General features: G+C 34.8%; 2 protein-coding genes across 3 annotated transcripts; both read left to right on the top strand.

Annotated features, from left to right (window-relative positions):
• The first annotated feature begins 1554 nt into the window (after nt 1–1554).
• On the top strand, nt 1555–8517 carry LOC139850445 (PH, RCC1 and FYVE domains-containing protein 1-like). Its single transcript, XM_071840019.1, has 9 exons — nt 1555–2100; nt 2978–3064; nt 3283–3372; nt 3501–3587; nt 3658–3777; nt 4075–6168; nt 6484–6630; nt 6726–7210; nt 8091–8517. The coding sequence occupies exons 1-9, from the start codon at nt 2053–2055 to the stop codon at nt 8260–8262; spliced, it is 3330 nt and encodes a 1109-aa protein (XP_071696120.1). The 5' UTR covers nt 1555–2052; the 3' UTR covers nt 8263–8517.
• Nucleotides 8518–14226: 5709 nt separating this feature from the next.
• On the top strand, nt 14227–18212 carry LOC139847174 (putative UDP-glucuronate:xylan alpha-glucuronosyltransferase 3). 2 transcript variants are annotated; one of them, XM_071836793.1, is made up of 5 exons: nt 14241–14259; nt 14391–14496; nt 15565–15774; nt 15886–16526; nt 17040–18212. In XM_071836793.1, the coding sequence occupies exons 2-5, from the start codon at nt 14432–14434 to the stop codon at nt 18071–18073; spliced, it is 1950 nt and encodes a 649-aa protein (XP_071692894.1). In that variant the 5' UTR covers nt 14241–14259; nt 14391–14431; the 3' UTR covers nt 18074–18212. The 2 variants fall into 2 exon arrangements, with proteins under 2 accessions (XP_071692893.1, XP_071692894.1); XM_071836792.1 differs by having other exon boundaries at nt 14227–14496.
• The last annotated feature ends 2342 nt before the right edge of the window (nt 18213–20554 follow it).

The following is a 20554-nucleotide window of genomic DNA, read 5'->3' as shown; positions in this document are numbered from 1 at the left end:
TAATATATATCGATTTATTTCTGTACATCTAATTATGGACAACTAATTGTAGGTTACTAACAAGGACAGCTGACTTAATAAACTTAAAACAGTAAAACGTATTAAAAATGTTGCAAATATATTTTGAACATACTTTGATATATATGTACATATTTGTTATAGGTTCGTGAATCGACCAGTGGCCAAGTCTTACTTCCCGACGAAGTAAAAATATGTGAAAGTGAGTTATAGTCCCACTTTTAAAATCTAATATTTTTAGGATGAGAATACATGCAGGTTTTATAAATGATTTACAAAATAGACACAAGTACGTGAAACTACATTCTATGGTTGAATTATCGAAATCGAATATGCCCCTTTTTATTAAGTCTGGTAATCTAAGAATTAGGGAACAGACACCCTAATTGACGCGAATCCTAAAGATAGATCTATTGGGCCTAACAAACCCATCCAAAGTACCGGATGCTTTAGTACTTCGAAATTTATATCATATCCGAAGGGTGTCCCGGAATGATGGGGATATTCTTATATATGCATCTTGTTAATGTCGGTTACCAGGTGTTCACCATACTTCTATGAAATCTTGTGGTCTATTATTATGATTTGATAATATATAGGTTAAACCTATAACTCACCAACATTTTTGTTGACGTTTTAAGCATGTTTATTCTCAGGTGATTATTAAGAGCTTCCGCTGTTGCATACTAAAATAAGGACAAGATTTGGAGTCCATACTTGTATGATATTATGTAAAAACTGCATTCAAGAAACTTATTTTTGATGTAATATATTCTTATTGTAAACCATTATGTAATGGTCGTGTGTAAACGGTATATTTTAGATTATCATTATTTGATAATCTACGTAATGCTTTTAAACCTTTATCGATAAAATAAAGGTTATGGTTGTTTTAAAAATGAATGCAGTCTTTGAAAAACGTCTTATATAGAGGTCAAAACCTCGCGACGAAATCAATTAATATGAAACGTTTATAATCAATATGAACGGGACATTTCAGAAATGATAATAGAACTTGAAGCTATTACTACATTAATAAACTAATTAAATTTAATAATTATTTTTAATTTTAATAAATAAGCAAAAATAAACTCTATTGTCAAATAGATATATTCTATTCTATATTCTATCTATATTATACTCCATTCACAAAAAAATACTCAATTTTAAGAAATTTCAATAAGGGGGATGATTCTCACACACACTTTTTTGATCCTCACACACCTATTTTAACCTTTTACTCTTTTAATAATACTCAATTGGTGTGTGAGGATCAAAAAAGTGTGTGTGAGAATCATGCCCCTTTCAATAACTTCATTATTTATTAATAAAATATCTTTTCTCTACAGTAAACTCAAACTCTTCCCTATTAATTGAAATACGAAGTGGAGTTGGGAACTTGAGATATTCCAGAATAGAAATTTTGTCTATTAAATTGAGAGAGGGAGTATAAATATTAAAAATATTAAATATTAAATAGTCGTATCAAATATGAATATCAAACAGTATAAAAATAAAAATAAAAATCCTTAAAAACAAAGAACAACGTTATTACATTTACTCCGCCAAAACTCCTAAAAATTCTCTAATTCAGCCAAAATATTTAACTCTAGTTACTCATTTTCTGCATTCCGATTTCATCTTTGTTCGCCGTACACGTCAGCACCGCCGTTAATCTTCTCCGTTGATCACCACATTCACCGGTCAAACATAAACAGTAAACAGTCAACAAACACCTCGCTATTCCCTATTTCTCATCCACAGTCAAACAACGACTCAAACTATTCAAACGAAAACCGATTTTTGACAACGGCTTGTAGATCTGAGTGACAATTTTGGTGATACCTACGATTTTAACGGTCGATTATCGATTATTGTAAGAGAATTTGGTGTTTTGAGAATATTAGGGTTTTGGAGTTTGATGTAAATTGAGAGGTTGATGGTAGTATACAAACGACAAAGTGTGATCGCCGTTGATAATGACCGGAGATTACTCTAAAATCCGGTGGTGGTGTGGTGAATCTATCACATGGAATGGCAGATCCTGTTAGTTACGGTAACCCTGACCGTGACATTGAGCAGGTAGATACAATGCAATATATATATATATATATATATATATATATATATATATATATATATATATATATATATATATATGTATTGGTTATACATAGCTTCATTAATTTGTTACTAAGGTTATTATATCTTCTTACAAATTTATAAGTTATACTGTGTATGTATTTATGAATAGATCTTGAACTATTATGTAGACTCAATAGCACAAGCTGCAATCCCTTTGTTTTGGTTAGGGCACAAATTATGAGGTCTTAGGTTCATTTCAATTATAGCGAACATTTTCTAAGTGCGAATAATTTACTAACAGTTTTGTATTTTTTTTGGATGTTATTAAGTTGTACTTTAACATATATATATATATATATATATATATATATATATATATATATATATATATATATATATATATCATTTAATGACACATATATGAAAACTTCGTATTTCTGAACAGGGCCGTCTCATTACTTTGGAAGGCCCCGTGCGAGATATAAAATGGGCCCTCATAAAAATTAAATTTTTCAACATCCTCATCATCACGTTTTATTAAATGCCTCAATTTCCGTGTCCGTTTAATACAAATTAGTGATCACACGCCCCAGTTTTTATCCCGTTTTATAAAACGACTTGTTTTTCAAAATTTTGGACCCTTTCAAAATTTTGGGCCCTGTGCGATTACCCCACTCGCACACCCTCTAAGACGCCCCTGTTTCTGAATGTTTTATGTGCGTACATATATATATATACATATATATATATATATATATATATATATATATATATATATATATATATATATATATATATATATATATATATATATATATATATACTGGAATAGCATTTTGATTGTTGTTAAATGCTACCATCTTGCCTTTTGCAGGCTTTAATTGCTCTGAAGAAGGGCGCACAATTACTTAAATATGGTCGCAAGGGAAAGCCGAAATTTTGTTCTTTTAGACTTTCTCATGTGAGTTATCAAGCTTGTTCTAATAAATGAATTTGGCTTGTAAATTTCTTTTTTTAATTCCTCGTCTCACTTTGCTGCTTGTAACTCGATCTGTGTTGAAAAACATCCGCTCAGAACCAGCAAATGCTAACTTTATATATGATACACCATATTACCTCTGTTATAATATGCACGTAGGAGCATGAACAATATTTAATTTTGTTTATGAAACCGCACAGGATGAATCGTCTTTAATTTGGATTTCCAGTAGTGGTGATAGGAGCTTGAAATTAGCCTTGGTCTCTAGAATAATTCCTGGACAAAGAACCGTAAGCATTTAAAATCTCCAAATATTCTCTGAGTTTTCATTTGTTTGTAATTTTTTTTTTCTATTATTATAATTATTTCACTAAATGAAATCTTCCGTATAATACTTTTCTTCTGAACGTGCTACTAGGCTGTCTTCCGACGTTTTCTTCGTCCTGAAAAAGACTATCTTTCATTTTCTCTGATATATAACAACGGAAAACGATCTCTTGATTTGGTAACTAATGATTTTTATTAGCCATGTTCTTTATATGCAAGTATTTTCTCATACTTCTATTAATTGCTAGATCTGCAAGGACAAAGTTGAGGCTGAATTGTGGATAACAGGCCTCAAAGCCCTAATTTTATCTGGACAAGGAGGGCGTTCCAAAATTGATGGATTGAGTGAAGGGGGCCTTTATGCTGAAGTAAGTTGACCGATATAGATAGAACATAATAATTTTTAGCTAATGTAAATATGGAAAGTTAACATCTCGGGTTTTAAATCCTTATTGAACTAGGGAAACGTTCATAGCCATTGGAGTTTGTATGTAACTATATAACCATGATCAATTCAAATCCAATAACTAAATATTTAGATGTAAAATATAAATGTTTGGTTTTAATAAGTTCTCTTATCATAATTAGTTTACTTTCTTGCTAGACCATATGCAGTATGATTTTTTTTTAATTCTTTTTAGTATGAATTGACCAATTACGTGCAGGATAACAAAGATTTAACATCAACCAGCGCAAGTGACGGTTCTGTTAGTGCTCCACCCGAGCATAGTTCTCCAGAAGCTTCCATTAGTTCAAATTCAAATACTTCCCCCATGAATTATCGTCCAGAAAATCCTTCAAGTTTTGAAAAGTCAAATGCGTCTTTTGACCAAGCAAATACGCAAGTCAAAGGATTTGGTTCTGATGCTTTTCGGGTTAGTGTTTCTAGTCAACCTAGCACTTCAAGTCACGGGTCAGGCCAAGATGACACTGATGCTTTAGGAGACGTGTATATATGGGGCGAAGTAATCTGTGATAATATTGTCAAATTGGGCCCCGATGCAAACCTTAACCCTCCAATCACGAGAGCCGATGTACTTCTACCTAAACCATTAGAATCCAATCTGGTTTTGGATGTAAATCATATAGCATGTGGAGTGAGACATGCTGCACTTGTGACCCGACAAGGTGAAGTATTTACATGGGGCGAGGAATCGGGCGGGCGACTTGGGCACGGGTTTGAAAATGACATGACTCAACCTCGTTTAGTTGAGTCCTTAGCTGTTTGTAATGTCGATATCGTTGCATGTGGTGAGTTCCATACTTGTGCTGTCACGATGTCGGGCGAGCTTTACACATGGGGAGACGGGACCCATAATGCCGGGCTTCTTGGACACGGTACAAACGTAAGTCATTGGATACCTAAAAGAATCGGTGACCCGCTCGGGGGACTTAAAGTTGCATCAGTAACGTGTGGCCCATGGCATACGGCTTTGATAACATCAATGGGTCAACTTTTTACATTCGGTGATGGGACATTTGGTGTATTAGGTCATGGAGACCGGGAAAATGTGTGGACCCCACGAGAGGTTGAGTCTTTGTTAGGGTTAAGAACTATCTCTGTTGCGTGTGGCGTATGGCATACAGCCGCTGTAGTTGAAGTAATTGTAACACGGTCAAGTTCGGGAATTTCGTCGGGAAAATTATTCACTTGGGGTGACGGGGATAAAAGTCGGCTCGGTCATGGAGACCGAGAGCCTCGGCTCAAACCCACGTGTGTCCCGTCACTTATCGATTACAATTTTCACAAGGTTTCATGTGGGCATAGTTTGACCGTAGGGTTGACCACATCAAAACAGGTTTTTACCATGGGTAGCACCGTATACGGTCAACTTGGGAACCCACAATGTGACGGGAAGCTACCTTGTTTAGTAGAAGACAAACTAACCGGTGAGCCCGTTGAAGAGATTGCATGTGGGGCCTACCATGTGGCGGTTTTGACTTCTAAAAATGAAGTCTTTACATGGGGAAAAGGGGCTAATGGGCGATTGGGGCATGGAGATATTGAAGACCGAAAAACACCAACTTTAGTTGAATCTTTAAAGGACCGCCATGTTAAATATATATCTTGTGGGTCTAATTACACATCAGCAATATGTCTACACAAATGGGTTTCAGGTACTGAGCAATCTCAATGCGCATCTTGTAGACAAGCTTTTGGGTTCACTCGAAAAAGGCACAACTGCTATAACTGTGGACTCGTGCATTGCCATTCGTGTAGTTCAAAAAAAGCATTACGAGCGGCTTTAGCACCCAATCCGAGCAAACCGCACCGTGTGTGTGATTCGTGCTTTGTTAAGTTAAATAAACTGGCTGAAGCTAGTGTTAGCAACAGACGAAATGTCATGCCTCGGCTTTCGGGTGAAAATAAAGATAAATTAGATAAAGCCGAAATGAGGTTAGCAAAATTGGGACTTCCATCAAATCAAGATTTAATTAAGTTACTGGATAATAAAGCAGCTAGACAAGGCAAGAAAGGTGACACCTTTCGGGCCCCACAAGCGAGTTCGTTGTTGCAGCTTAAAGATATTGTGTTGGCTACTGGTGGTGATTTTCGTTATGCGGTTCCAAAACCAATTGTAACTCAGTCTGGTGTTAGTTCCAGGTCAGTATCGCCTTTTTCGAGAAAATCAAGTCCTCCACGTTCGGCCACACCAATTCCTACAACAACAGGACTTTCGTTCTCTAAAAACGTTGCTGATAGTCTAAAGAAAACAAACGATCTCTTGAATCAAGAAGTTCTTAAACTACGTGGACAGGTAGATCTCGTGATTTTAAAAGCATATGATTCAAGGTGGTAAAATGCACGGGGCAGGTTGGGTTTAAATTATGTGTCAATAAGTTTTTTAAATAGATTGACTCTTATGGCCTTATGTGCTAGATACATTTTGGTGATTTGAGACTTTTGACCTGTTCTATTTTAAGTTTACTTTCTTTGCTCGTGTAACCTGACAGAGAAAAAACATACCCTTTATTGACACATTAATAACTAAATGCTCGAAATTGGCCCCTCTAGGTACGATGTTTTGTTTTTAGATGTTATATAGTGGTGAGGTTTTCTATATTTTGTTTAGATTGATATCCTTAGACATCAATATGAAGTTCAAGAAACCGAGCTTAAAAAAGCAAGAAAGCAAGCCCAGGAATCAATGGCATTGGCTGCAGATGAATCTTTTAAATGTAAAGCTGCTAAGGATGTGATTAAATCTCTTACAGGACAGGTATATATTCTTTTCAAGATTAATTGAATGTCATATACTTATTAAGTTATTATTATCTTGTATATAATAATTAGGGTTTTGGTTATACATTGCAGCTTAAGGATATGGCAGAGAGATTACCTCCCGGGTCCTATGATGTTGACAGCATCAAAATTCCAGATGGTCTTGAATCCAATTGTGATACAAATAGAGATAATCAGTCGAAGACATCTAACCTAGTCAATTCTTATCCGATCTCTCCAATGGATCCATCGTCAACTTCTATAAATGAAACAATGGGCCCTACTGAAACGAAGGAACCAATGAAGATATCTAACGGGAATGAGGGTTACTCAGATGCCAGATCTTTTAATGACGGTGAACTAACACAGGGAAGCAAGTATTTGTCGGATAATGTGTCATTACAAGAAGGAGGGAACAACGGGTTCAGACCGAGAACTCCGACATCCAATAGTAATAATACGTATGATGCCCCTGATCAAGTTGAGGCTGAATGGATTGAACAGTATGAGCCTGGTGTTTATATTACACTCGTGGCTCTTCGTGATGGAACTAGAGATCTCAAAAGAGTGCGCTTCAGGTATTATTTCTTTATTTTTGGAATTACTATAAGAAATTAATTAATTTCCTACTGGTATCTGACTATACTCCCAGTGCATGGAATGACACTTTCAGCATGTTTATGTATCATTTTAATATTCCCATAGAAGTTGCAGTTTGAACTATTAGTTAGAAGGAATCTAGATTATAACCATCATGCTGAAAATCATATACTCTACCATCTTCCCTCACATACATGTAAGGTTGCAAATATTGCTAGGTCAGGATTTTAGGATCTTTTTAGGGAGTACTCGGCAACTCGGGGAGCACTTGGATGCTGACCAAGTTTGACCTTTGACCGATTTTTGAAGTAATCCTGATTTTTGGCCAAGTTTGACCGAATACTCGTCGATACTCCCCGAGTTGCAAAAATCAAGTACTCGTCGAGTAATTACGAATTCTGCAACCCTGATACATGTCAGTAGATCACGTCCCATCGGTTACAGTATCTTATTAGGGATTGTATAAGTGTATAACATACATATTTGTTCCAAATCTACCCTTTATCGATTTACACTAAATTAATGCTTAACAATTCAAAATAAGGGAAGATATTGAAAATTCAAGGAAAAAAGAAAACTAGTTTTTGGGGTTATTGTTGGTTATTTGAATCTAAGATGTAATAATATTCTTATCATATGCTCATATGCTCTTAGGGCACACGTTAGATAATCCCATCTTATCTTATTAGACCATAGGACCCGGCAATTATATGTTAACAATGATAATGAATAAGAAAATGAAACAAACTGGTAATAATAATATAAGTGAACAAAGAGATGTGAAACAACTCTTCATATATTGAAGTCTAGAGTCGTACAAGGCAGATAGATTATTAACTTATGTATGTATATCTGCAGCCGTAGGAGGTTTGGGGAGCATCAAGCGGAGACATGGTGGTCAGAAAATCGTGAAAAAGTGTATGAAAGATATAATGTACGTGGATCAGACAAGTCGTCAGTCTCTTCCCTGGCTGCCAGGCGGTCAGCTGAATCTCTAATACCGGCACCGGGCCCAGTATTGAAGTTTTAATGACATAACGGTAACACCTAGATGCTCTTCCCAGGCTTCACTACATCAAGGCAAATCTCTTTCCCACATTTTTATTTCCGGTTTTCAATTTTTGATTTGCGGTTCTATTGTGATTTAAAATGTAAAGGGTTCAGATTGAATTCGGCTTTTTATCTGTATTGTGCTGCAGTGTACATAAACTCAATTATTTTTATGAATTAATATCTAATCTATTTAACAAGCAACCCACCTTTTCTACATCCGATATCATATCTGTTTTTGTGTGTTAGTCCATGTCTTGGCTACACCATCCTCGGCCATTTGACGCCCATATCTTGGTTCCGCCATCCTCGGACTTGTCCTTGGATGTGGTATAAAATGTAATGAATGTGGTTGGTATGTCTCCATAAGCTGTAAAAATGGAGTTTCAAGTGATAAGATGTGGCACCCTAGACACAGAAGCATTGAGTGTCTTTAGAGCAAGTGTTTCAATGCATAATTATTATGATAGATTTATCAAATTGAATGTTATAAGTGGATTGAGTCTCTTTAGAGCAAGTATTTCATTGCTAATTATTAGTTGGAATAATTGACTTATAAAGTCATTGTAAATTGTTTTTGATTTATCTTATTTTTTGCTGAAAACCTTAATGAAATTTGCTGTTCATAAAAAAAAAAAAAAAAAGTATTTCAATACTAATTATTATGATAGATTTATCAAATTCAATAATACAAATAAAAGTAACAAATTTTTAACCCTTAACTCCGGATGTTAATGATAATCATTGTCACCTAAATTAGATGGATGATAAATAAACAAGAAAAGTTAGGATAACCAAATAAGCCAAAGAAACAAAATCATCAAATTACACTACGTGGACAAATCAAACAAGAATGGGTAAAAATGCATCCCCTTCATAACACCACCCACTCTTCTCTCAAACACACTAAAATTCACCGTCACAAAACACACGCAAATGGCTTGAGAAAAAAGCAGTGGATCGTAACTGAGTGTCACAAACACACCAAATGTATAAATTTGTGAACCTGACTATACAAACGTTAATTAAAATAAGCAGTTGCTATGAAAAAACGAAGAGTAAAATTGAAGTTAAATATATCACTTGTTTTTGATGGCGGTTAGAGTCACTGACGGAAGTCCGAACGCGATGTAGGAACCCATGATCATTTCTCTGGACGATCCATTATAGTCCTACTGCCCCACAAGAGAAAACCCTACGACGAATCCATACGAGCATCGCGTGCGGTGAAATCCCTCGGGTGAGGCTCAAACACATAGACGTCCGAAACCTCCAAAGCCCATAAAATGAGCGGGTAACCACGTTGAAAATATTTTTGCACCACATAGGAGTGGAACCCATGACCTCCCTTATGTGGAAGTCAGATCACCACCAATGCACCAACACCTTGCGGCTGAGAAATATATCACTTTGTAAATCACGAGCAAAGGCTCACATACCTTTTATATATTGATAAATAAGCTACTAAGTTTTAAACTTTGTTTGGCAGTTGTTAAAAATAAAGCTTATGGAAGAAAAATATGGCTTAATAATAAGTTTTTCACAATTGACTTATAAAATATACTCCTAACTTATGAAATGTTAAATGATATAACTACGTTTTGTATAACTATTTAATATATATTTTGTTATCCTTTGGTCAATTCACAACGATAAGCTCATACTTCAACTACTTTATTAAACCGTTATAAAAAATAATAAGCTTTAACTTTCAGCTTCAGAAATTAGCTTTAACTTCCAACTTCAAATATAAACTACAACTACTAGCTCCGGCCACTAACTCCAACTTTAGCTTATTTCACCCAAACACGGTATATATTTAATTAGACCTAGTTTGAGTAATAATAGATTGGTATTCGATGTTTTCGAACAACCATGGGCCTGGTTTTATTGAATGGCCTAGTGAGATATTGTCACATGAATAGGTGTGATGACCCAGAATTTTCGACTAAATTTAAACTTAATCTTTGTATGATTAACATTTCCGACACGATAAGCAAAGTCTGTAAAACTGAATCTCAAAATTTTTGAATTACTTTTATATATTTAAATACCTTCGGTTGTTTTCGACGATTCGCGAACAATTATATGTAAAAAGATACATATATACTATAACATGAAAAGGTAACAATGTATTAATTGTTTGATACCGTACATTAAACTTATTGGTTTAAATATCTATTTTAATGTATATGATAAATTTAAATATTTATTATTAAAATTTATTTATAAATAACGTCCAATGTGTATTTAAAAACTGATTTAGGTATATTAAAAAGATATATACATATATATAATAAACGATAGTAACATTCGTTTATTAATTCAATTGATATTTAGATAAGTTAACTAAAGCGTTTAAGATGAACCAGTTAAACACTAATTTGCTACAGTGTTTTCAAATTGCCACATTACTCAAAATGCTACAGTGTTTTCGAAAATCACTATTTGCTACAGTGAAATTGACTTTGCTACAGTGAATTGCTACAGTAAAATTTAACTTTGCTACAGTAACTTTGCTACAGTAAAACACTATTTTAAAATGTATTTTTAGCAAATAACGAGATGATGATTTATAGAAGTAAATGACCAAAATACTCGAAAGTTTAAGATATACTATGAGTGGTATAGTTAATGGATAACTTAAGGCTATATTTTGACAAAGGTACGTGTCACGAAACGTAAAATGCAAGTTTTCTCAGCGTACGAAAGGACATTCGAAAAACCAGAACCGGGACATAAGTCGAGTGATGACGTACGACTTATCGGAACAAAAATTACAAGTCAACTATGCACGTGAATTTAATATAATATATAATTAATTATTTAAATTATATATATTATATTAATATTTAATTATGTCGACGAGCTAAATTACAAAACAATGTGAGCTGTCTCTGGTCCTCATGCGAGTCGCATGGCCAGAAGGCCATTTCCATGCGAGTCGCATGACTCCAGATTTCAGGCCAAGTGCTATAAATTCTCGAGTTTTGGCCAGATAAATCACACACACATATATATTATTTTTACTCCGTATTTATTTATTTTATTATTATTATTATTATTATTATTATTATTATTATTATTATTATTATTATTAATAATAAGATTATTATTAATCTTATTATTTTTATTATTAGTGTTATTATTTTTGCGATACAAAAATAATAATGTACATAAAATATTACGACGGAGTGCTGTCCAAGTAATTTTCAAAATGAGTTTTCGAGCAAGCTAGAGCTAAGGAAATTATGGGTTATTGCCAAGGAGGTTATGGGTAATGTTCGGGGGTATTTTTTTGTGAATCAAACCTCGTGTTTATCATCTCCGATGCGTCTACGTGCTTTCCTGCAATATTGTATATCAATATTAAACTGTGAGTTCATTTGATCCCTTTTTACATATATTTTTGGGCTGAGAATACATGCGCAGTTTTATAAACTGTTTTACTAAATGGATACAAATACTAAAACTGATTTTGTGTGAGTTTCATAAGATCCCTTTTACTTTCTACATTTTTGGGCTGAGAATACATGCAAATGATTTATTAACCGATATACAATATTTATATGCGTGAGTTTCATATGATCCCTTTTACTCCCTACATTTTTGGGCTGAGAATACATGCAAATGCTTTATTAACCGATATACAATATTTATATGCGTGAGTTTCATTTGCTCCCTTTTTAATTGCTTTTGCAATATATATTTTTGGGCTGAGAATACATGCACTTTATTTTAAACACAATGGATACAAGTACATACTAAATTCTACACTGAGTTTGAACCAAAAATCTCTTAGCTTTGGTAACTAGTAACTGCCAGTTATAAGAACTGGTGGGCGCGAGTAGTAGTATATGGATCCATAGGGCTTGATATCCCCGTCCGAGCTAGAGCACTAGCCTTTTAACGGACGTATGCTATTTGAGAAGCGTACACGTTGGTTTGCGTGTATTATTAAGATGATTATACAAAGGGTACAAATTATATAAACATTAAAGTTTAGTTACCAGGGTGCTCAACTTTGTAGAACCGATTGATAAACGTTTCGGATGAAACAACTGAAATCTTGTGATCCACCTTTTATTTAAAACATAATGATAAACGTTTTGAATAAAACAACTGAACTTTTGTAATCCACATTGATTTACGGATTATGTGTAATATTAAAACTATGAACTCACCAACCTTTGTGTTGACACTTGAAGCATGTTTATTCTCAGGTTTCCTAGAAGTCTTCCGCTGTTTGTTTAGATGTTAGACAAGCTATGTGCATGGAGTCTTATATGACACATTTTTCAAGGAAACGCTGCATTCACCAAATCATCACCATGTATTTTATTTTGACTGCATTGTCAACGGAAATAATGTTGTAAACTATTATTCATGGTGATTGTCTATATGTAGAAATCATCATATGTCAAAAACCTTTGATTTAAATATTCATTTATGGTGTGCCTTTTCAAAAGAATGCAATGTTTACAAAATGTATCATATAGAGGTCAAATACCTCGCAATGAAATCAATAAATGACGTGTTCGTCCATATGGATTTGGAGCGATCGTCACAATAGGGATGGTATTGGGTCGGGCTTGAGTCGGGTTTAGGTAATCCCATACCGAACCCTGTTAGAAAACCCGGTCCCATACCCGACGGGTTCCCATTTTTTACTTACTAACCGTTGGGTTATCGGGTTTCCACACGGGTAAACGGGGATCCCCATTCACTTAATAACTCTAGGGTTATCGGGTTTTCAAATATCCCCGTTGTTAGCCATTATCATTCACCATTCACTTATTTCAATTTATGTTTCAATGATGATATTGAATTGAGTACTAAATCCAAATAAATATATATAAATATCGAACAATAATACAATACATCATTGTAGCTTATATGAAATTGAAATCCCCTTCGGGTCGTGCGGGTTTGTATCTAAACCCATCTCCATACCCGAACCCGAGAAAAAATTTAAAACCATCCTCATACCCGGACCCTAACCCGGCCAAAAACTGTCGGTTTCGTGTTTACCTATCGGGTACGGGTCTTTTGACCATCCCTACACATGAAGGCCAATTATGTAAGTCCTAGGGAGAGGCAATTCTATGTTGGTTGGTGTAAGATTGTATTTAGGGATGACAATGGCAACCCGATCCAATGGATATTCACCCGATCCACCCTCTTCGTGATGGATATGGATGAACTTAAATGGATATGGATACGGATATGGATGAACCTAAATGGATATAGATACGGATATGGATGAAAATTTTCATCCATGGATATATCCATTTACACTCGAAATACATATACAAATACATAAATATAAATATATGCTTACGTATTTACTATTACTAATTCATTTACCGTTAAATTTGTATTTTGATTTCAACCTTATAATCAAATAACTATGATATATTATGATAAAACACACATATATCTAACAAAGTAAACATACAAATTAGATATTAATTATTCGTAATCTATATTTAATAGTAAATTTAATTTAATAAATTGTGTTCGATCTTCGACGAAGATTACACTTTCTTGTGGATAGATTTTAATTATGTCATGCTATATTTATTTTTATTATATACTAAATTTTTTTTTCATCGCATATTAGAAAATAATATAACATTATTTGAATATTCAGTGGATATCCATTAACCCGCTTAATCTATTGAATATGGATATGGATGGATGACCTGAAATTAAATGGATATGGATATGAATATGGATATGGATATGGATATGGATGAATAAAAACTAAATGGATATAGATATGAATATGGCTTCACCCGATTCATATCAGATCCATTTCCATCCCTAATTGTATTACTTCATTATATTTTCAGATTTAACTTTGGGCCGTCGTGTTGTTTTGACTGGAAATTAACCGATTTTAAAACTGTAAGAAACTTTTCAACTCCTAAGCAGGGAGACGCAGACTACATTTGTTAGAAGGATCAATGTTACTGTAATTTGCTATATTTCAATTCAAGATCCCAATTCATAACTCAAAATGAAATGTGATGTACTTGTTTGCGTAAAATAACATTTTACATGATCTATAATTTCATTCCATCTTGCATATTATACATATTTCAGCAGATCACAGATGCAGCCCTGTTGAAACTGTTTTGATTAGTATGAGAGGACCCGGTGGTGCATCACCTACTCCAATTGAGCCTAGACATCGTCTCTCAGTAGCCAAGTAGATCTCTTTCTTTCAGTTATGTGTATAATTTTGGATTGGAATTGTGTGCCCACTAGGTGTTTGTGAAAATGCTTGTGAGAATATTATATGTGTTGCCGTTTCTGTATCTATATTCTACTCAACTGAATATGATAGCGTAGCTTTATTTTATGATCTACATATGATTGTGCTAGTAGGTAGTTAAATTTTGACTTTTGATGGGTTAATTTTCTTCAACTTTAGACATCATATGAACATGAATTTATCATAAAAAAGTTGACTTATGTTGATTTTAGCTTTCAAATTACAAGTACTTTATATTTTATAATTCAAGATTTATACTGTTTATCCAAAGTGAACAATTTTTTTTACATAACCAGAAACGGAATTGAATATGCATCTAAGCATTTGGAATATATTCATTTCTATATCTATTTTGAGTATCTGAGGTAAAAAAGAAGCTTTCTTTTAGGGTTTTATACAAGTATATGTAAAGTAATAGATATTAGAAGTTACTCTAAGTTTTAGCAAGTAATTTGACGATATTTATTTGGGTTTTGCAACAGTGTTTTTGCTCTATTCTATTATGCAATTATGAGTAGTTAGGTATGGTATTTTGTTGCCACTCAAGCAGCAAATTTTGCCTTGATAGGTTTAAGTAGACTGAGATACTGACTACTTAAAACTGATTTCAATGCTCTTTAAAATAACTACATGTGTACCATTACCTTTCAGTTTATAGTTGACATGTAGTTAGTATTGAAATTTCAAGACTTCTTACACTTTTAGTCACATCCTTTAAGTTTATAGTAGAATTGAGAACCATGTGATGTGAACTCACTGATATACTCATACTTTCATGGTTGTTGAACTATTCCATCACAACCTAATTTTTGATTCATTTTGGTATATTCAAGCCAGAATGTGAAAGATGTGTAAAGGTGACTTATAACTAAAATTCCCTTAAAAATATCTTTGTAATTCCTAATAAAAGAAATGACATGTGGACATTTTGGAATTTTCAGTTATATCAATAGGGTACTGTTCAAATGTTCTTTAATCTAGAATTATTTTTTATTTTTCCAGTGAAGATACAAGCAAAAGAAGGTCTTTTGGAGGTAGAACCTTTAAAGATGGCGACAAGTCATATTTTAGTTTTAACCAGGAGAGAAATGGAACCTGCAAATTTCCAACATTAAAGCTTGTTTTGGTAATTATAATACTCGGAGCATTTTTCACGATCCTACACTCGCCAGCTGTATATAATACAGAACGTCCATCTCATTCAGCATCTCAGTATGTTATTTTTTAAATGCATCTTTAGTGTTTGATAGTTTTATACAGAATTATTTGTTACATAACTAAATAGATCTTTGAGTTACAATGATTTGTTTCATGTTTACACAGGGAAAGTTTAGTAGAAAGATTGATAAATGAAGAATCTTTTACACTTGATGATCGTTATACATCACATTTAAAAGTTAATTGGAACCATATATCTGGAATTATCCAGAAACTTCCAGACACAAATGAGTACAAAGGAGTAGGTCTATTAAACTTTAATGAAAATGAAATCAGCCAATGGAAGAAGATGATACCAGATGCAGAACATATTTCCTTACGCCTTGATTCTGTTGCAAAAAACATTACTTGGGAAGATTTATATCCTGAATGGATCGATGAAGAAGAAGATTTTCATGTACCTAAATGTCCTAATTTACCCTCTATTAAACCTCCCCGAACACCCAGAATTGATTTTATAGCAGTTAAACTTCCATGTTTAAAGACACGTGACTGGTCAAGAAATGTTTCCCGTTTGCACTTGCAACTTGCAGTTGCTAGACTTGCAGCTAAATCTAAAGGGTATCATACAGTACGAGTGCTTTTATTGACCGACTGTTTTCCTATACCGAATCTTTTTACGTGCAAAGAGCTTGTTGTAAGTCGAGGTAATATTTGGCTATATGAACCCGACCTTAATAAGCTTAGGGAGAAAGTGAATCTTCCTGTTGGGTCGTGTGAACTTTCAGTTCCTCTTAAGGCTAAAGGTTAGTTCTTGATACACATTTTTCTTCTATATCTTCATGCCTTGCTAAAATTCGTATGTTCTAGTATTACTAGCTTGTAAATAGTGATACTAGTCAATCCTATATGACCCAACATGGGCAGGTTCGATAATGGGTTATAATGGGCCAGGTGAAGTATGTGACGGGAACGGTCACAAGATAACCCTGTTTGCGTACAATCTTGAGTACAAACCTTAACCGTTTACCCATTTATATTCAAATCTATTATCTATTATATAAGTTATTTATCAAGTTAAAAGATAGTGGTACAAGAGGCATTGGTGGGTCCACCCGGCCTGTATTTAACAGTATACCTGGCAAACGGGTCAGGTTAGGTCAGTTTCTGTAACGGGTCAAACGGGTTTTAGGTCGAAATATGTGATGGGTCAAACGGGTCAGTTTTTTAAACAGGTCCAAATGGGTCAGGTTGGTTAACGGGTCCATATGGGTTAGGTTGGGTACTGTTTATAAGGAACTAATTTGATATTGCAACAGATTATCGATACTCGGGAAACCCAAAACGAGAAGCTTATGCAACCATACTCCACTCAGCTCAAATTTATGTATGTGGGGCCATTACAGCAGCCCAAAGCATCCGCATGTCTGGGTCGACCCGTGACTTAGTAATACTTGTTGATAAAACCATAAGTGATTACCATAGGGAAGGCCTAGAAGCTGCAGGCTGGAAAGTTTATACAATAGAAAGAATCAGAAACCCTAAAGCTGAAAAGGATGCATACAATGAATTTAACTACAGTAAGTTTCGGTTATGGCAGTTAACAGGTTATGACAAGATCATATTTATCGATGCTGATTTACTCATACTTAGAAACATTGATTTCCTGTTTGAAATGCCTGAAATAACTGCAATCGGAAACAATGCTACATTGTTTAATTCGGGTGTGATGGTGGTTGAACCGTCTAATTGTACTTTTAAGTTGTTAATGGATCATATTAATGAAATTGAATCATATAATGGTGGTGATCAAGGGTACTTAAATGAGATTTTTACTTGGTGGCATCGAATACCTAAACATATGAATTTCTTAAAGCATTTTTGGGAAGGCGATGAGGAAGAAAAGAAGGAAATGAAGACGCGTTTGTTTGGATCTGATCCTCCTGTTTTATATGTTCTTCATTATCTAGGGTTAAAACCATGGTTATGTTTTCGTGATTATGATTGTAATTGGAATGTGGGTAAGATTCAAGAATTTGCTAGTGACATGGCGCACGCGCGTTGGTGGAAGGTTCATGATGCGATGCCTGAAAATCTTCATAAGTATTGTTTGCTTAGATCAAAGCAAAAGGCGGCATTGGAGTGGGACCGACGAGAAGCTGAAAAAGCTAATTTTTCAGATGGGCATTGGAAGATTAAGATTAAAGATTCGCGTTTGGAGACTTGTTTTGAGGAATTTTGTTTTTGGGAGAGTATGCTTTGGCATTGGGGTGAAACAAATTGGACTGATAATGGTACAACCGCAAACGCCGCCATGGCTCCGCCGGTGATGGTTGCACTGCCATCCTTGTAGTTATTGAAAGTTGTTTAAAAGTTGTTGCAAGTTTTATACTGTTTGAAGGAAATGATATTATTGCACTTTACTTTTTTAGTTGGTGAGATGCATATGTAGAGGGTTGATGATATTGTTGAACATAGTTGCAGTTTAATGAAGGTGAAAGTAAAATTTTCTTCTTTTAGTAGGAATCACAATCACAATGTCTTATATTTTATTTCTTTAATTTTATACTAAGTTACTAGATTATGAGCCCGTGCGATCCACGGCTGCTCAAAAAACCGTTATAGATCGACTTGTTGTTTTCGATAACTACATATTCATAACAAAACTATATTGATCACAACTTAAAGCATATTTAGACTAAGATAGATCGTTGATGTTTACATAATTATAGTAAAAGTGAGATAAGTTTTTGTTTGACAAACTCTTCTGTATACACGTTCAATTTTTAATCTACATATTCAATATTTGTATTTATTTTTTTAATTCAATTTATTTTATTAAACCTCTTTTCAGTTAATGTTTTATTTATTTATTTATTTGTTAATTATAGATTAATTGTAATTAGAAAATTTGAGGATTTAACATGTGTAAAATTCACTTGTCTTCATTCCCTATAATTACTCTCATATTGACAACTATGTTTTAACACGCTCTTTTTTATATAAGTATATAGATAGATAGATGTTATGTTACTCGTATTTATTTATATGTGATGTAAACAGCTTATTGTCACGGACTTATCTCGATAAACTCACGTGCGGCACTTAGTCTCTACTAAGTCAGCCTTACTCGGACCTTAAATGATTCAAGTAACCAAAAGAGAAAATATTATAGAACAAGTGGAATTGAAGAAAATACTTATATTGATTGAGAATGCTCTACAAGAGAGAATGTTTGAGATTTGAGGTGTGGTGTGCCAAATGAGGCCACCCCTATTTATACTACTCTTACATCAAAATGAATGTCTATGATTAAACTAAATCAATGGCTATGATCTAAGTACTAGAAACTTCATGACCTAGAAATATCTATGGAGTTTCCATACCATTCCATGAAAGAATCAAGGAGAGAATTCTAGATATCTTCCATATGCTTCTTGGGCCTTCCATGATTTGGATTATAAACTTAGTGGGTTGGGCCACAAAGTTGTTGGGTTGTGACATTCTCCCCCACCTAAGCTCGCGACGTCCTCGTCGTGTGATCCTCGTGATACTTCTTGATTTTGTCTGTGAACTGCCATAATAAGTCTTCGGCTTCCCAGCTTGCTTCACTATCGGGAAAGTTACGCCACTTAACTAGGTATTCTCTATAGCTCGGCACACCTCGTCTCCGTACAGTTCGATGCAACAAGATATCTTCCACTTCACGATCGAACGAAGTCGCAACTGCCATTGGTGCTCGTTTGGAAACTCCTCGTTCTGGGTCTTCCTCGTCTCCATGATAAGGTTTCAGAAAACTTACGAGGAATACTGGATGGATCTTTAACTTGGGTGGTAGTTCAACTCGATATGACACTTTTCCAACACGTCCAATCACCGGGAAGGGGCCTTCGTATCTCCGGATTAGTCCCTTGTGCACCTTCCTAAATGTTTTGAACTGTTACGGTAGAAGCTTTACCATTACTTTATCCCCAACGTCGAACTCGACGTGTCTTCTTTTCTCGTCCGCCCACTTCTTCATTTTCTTGGCCGCTTTATCTAGTGATGCTCGTGCCAAGTCCGCTTGTTCGTGCCATTCCTTCATCGTCTTATAAGCTGCTAGACTATTTCCATCATATGAAGCGGCTAAGGCATTTGGAGTTAATGGTTGATGCCCCGTCACCAATTCGAAAGGACTCTTCCCCGTGGACTCACTCCTTTGCATGTTGTAGGAGAACTAGGCAATATCTAATAGTTTGGCCCAATCATGTTGATTAGCACTTACATAGTGTCGAAGATAGAGCTCTAACAACGCATTCACCCTTTCCGTTTGTCCATCTGTTTGGGGATGGAAACTCGTAGAGAAGTTCAAGTCCGTTCCCATGATCTTGAACAACTCTGTCCAAAAGCGCCCCATGAACCTCGGATCTCGATTGCTTACTATCACATGTGGTATTCCCCAATACTTCACCACATTCTTGAAAAATAGTTTTGCGGTTTCATCCGCGGTAACTTCGGATGATGCGGCTATGAAGGTACCATACTTAGAAAACCGGTCTACCACGACTATAATACTCCCACACCCTTCCGATTTGGGTAAGCAAGTAATGAAGTCCATGGAAACACTCTCCCATGGTCCTTTCGGTGTAGGTAGCGACTGTAATAGTCCTCCTGGTTGGCGTTGCTCTATCTTGTCTTGTTGGCATATTAGGCATGTCCACACGTACGTCTCTACGTCGTCTTCCATCCTTGGCCAATAATAAGTGCCTTCTACTAATGCCAGCGTCCTCTTGATACCTGGATGACCAGCCCACTTTGAATCATGACACTCCTTCAAGATTGTCCGTCTAAGATC

This window comes from Rutidosis leptorrhynchoides, chromosome 5, assembly GCF_046630445.1.
Source record: "Rutidosis leptorrhynchoides isolate AG116_Rl617_1_P2 chromosome 5, CSIRO_AGI_Rlap_v1, whole genome shotgun sequence".
Taxonomy (NCBI): Eukaryota; Viridiplantae; Streptophyta; class Magnoliopsida; order Asterales; family Asteraceae; genus Rutidosis; species Rutidosis leptorrhynchoides.
The sequence above is the reverse complement of the archived record's forward strand: the minus strand, read 5'-3'. Positions and strand labels throughout refer to the sequence as shown.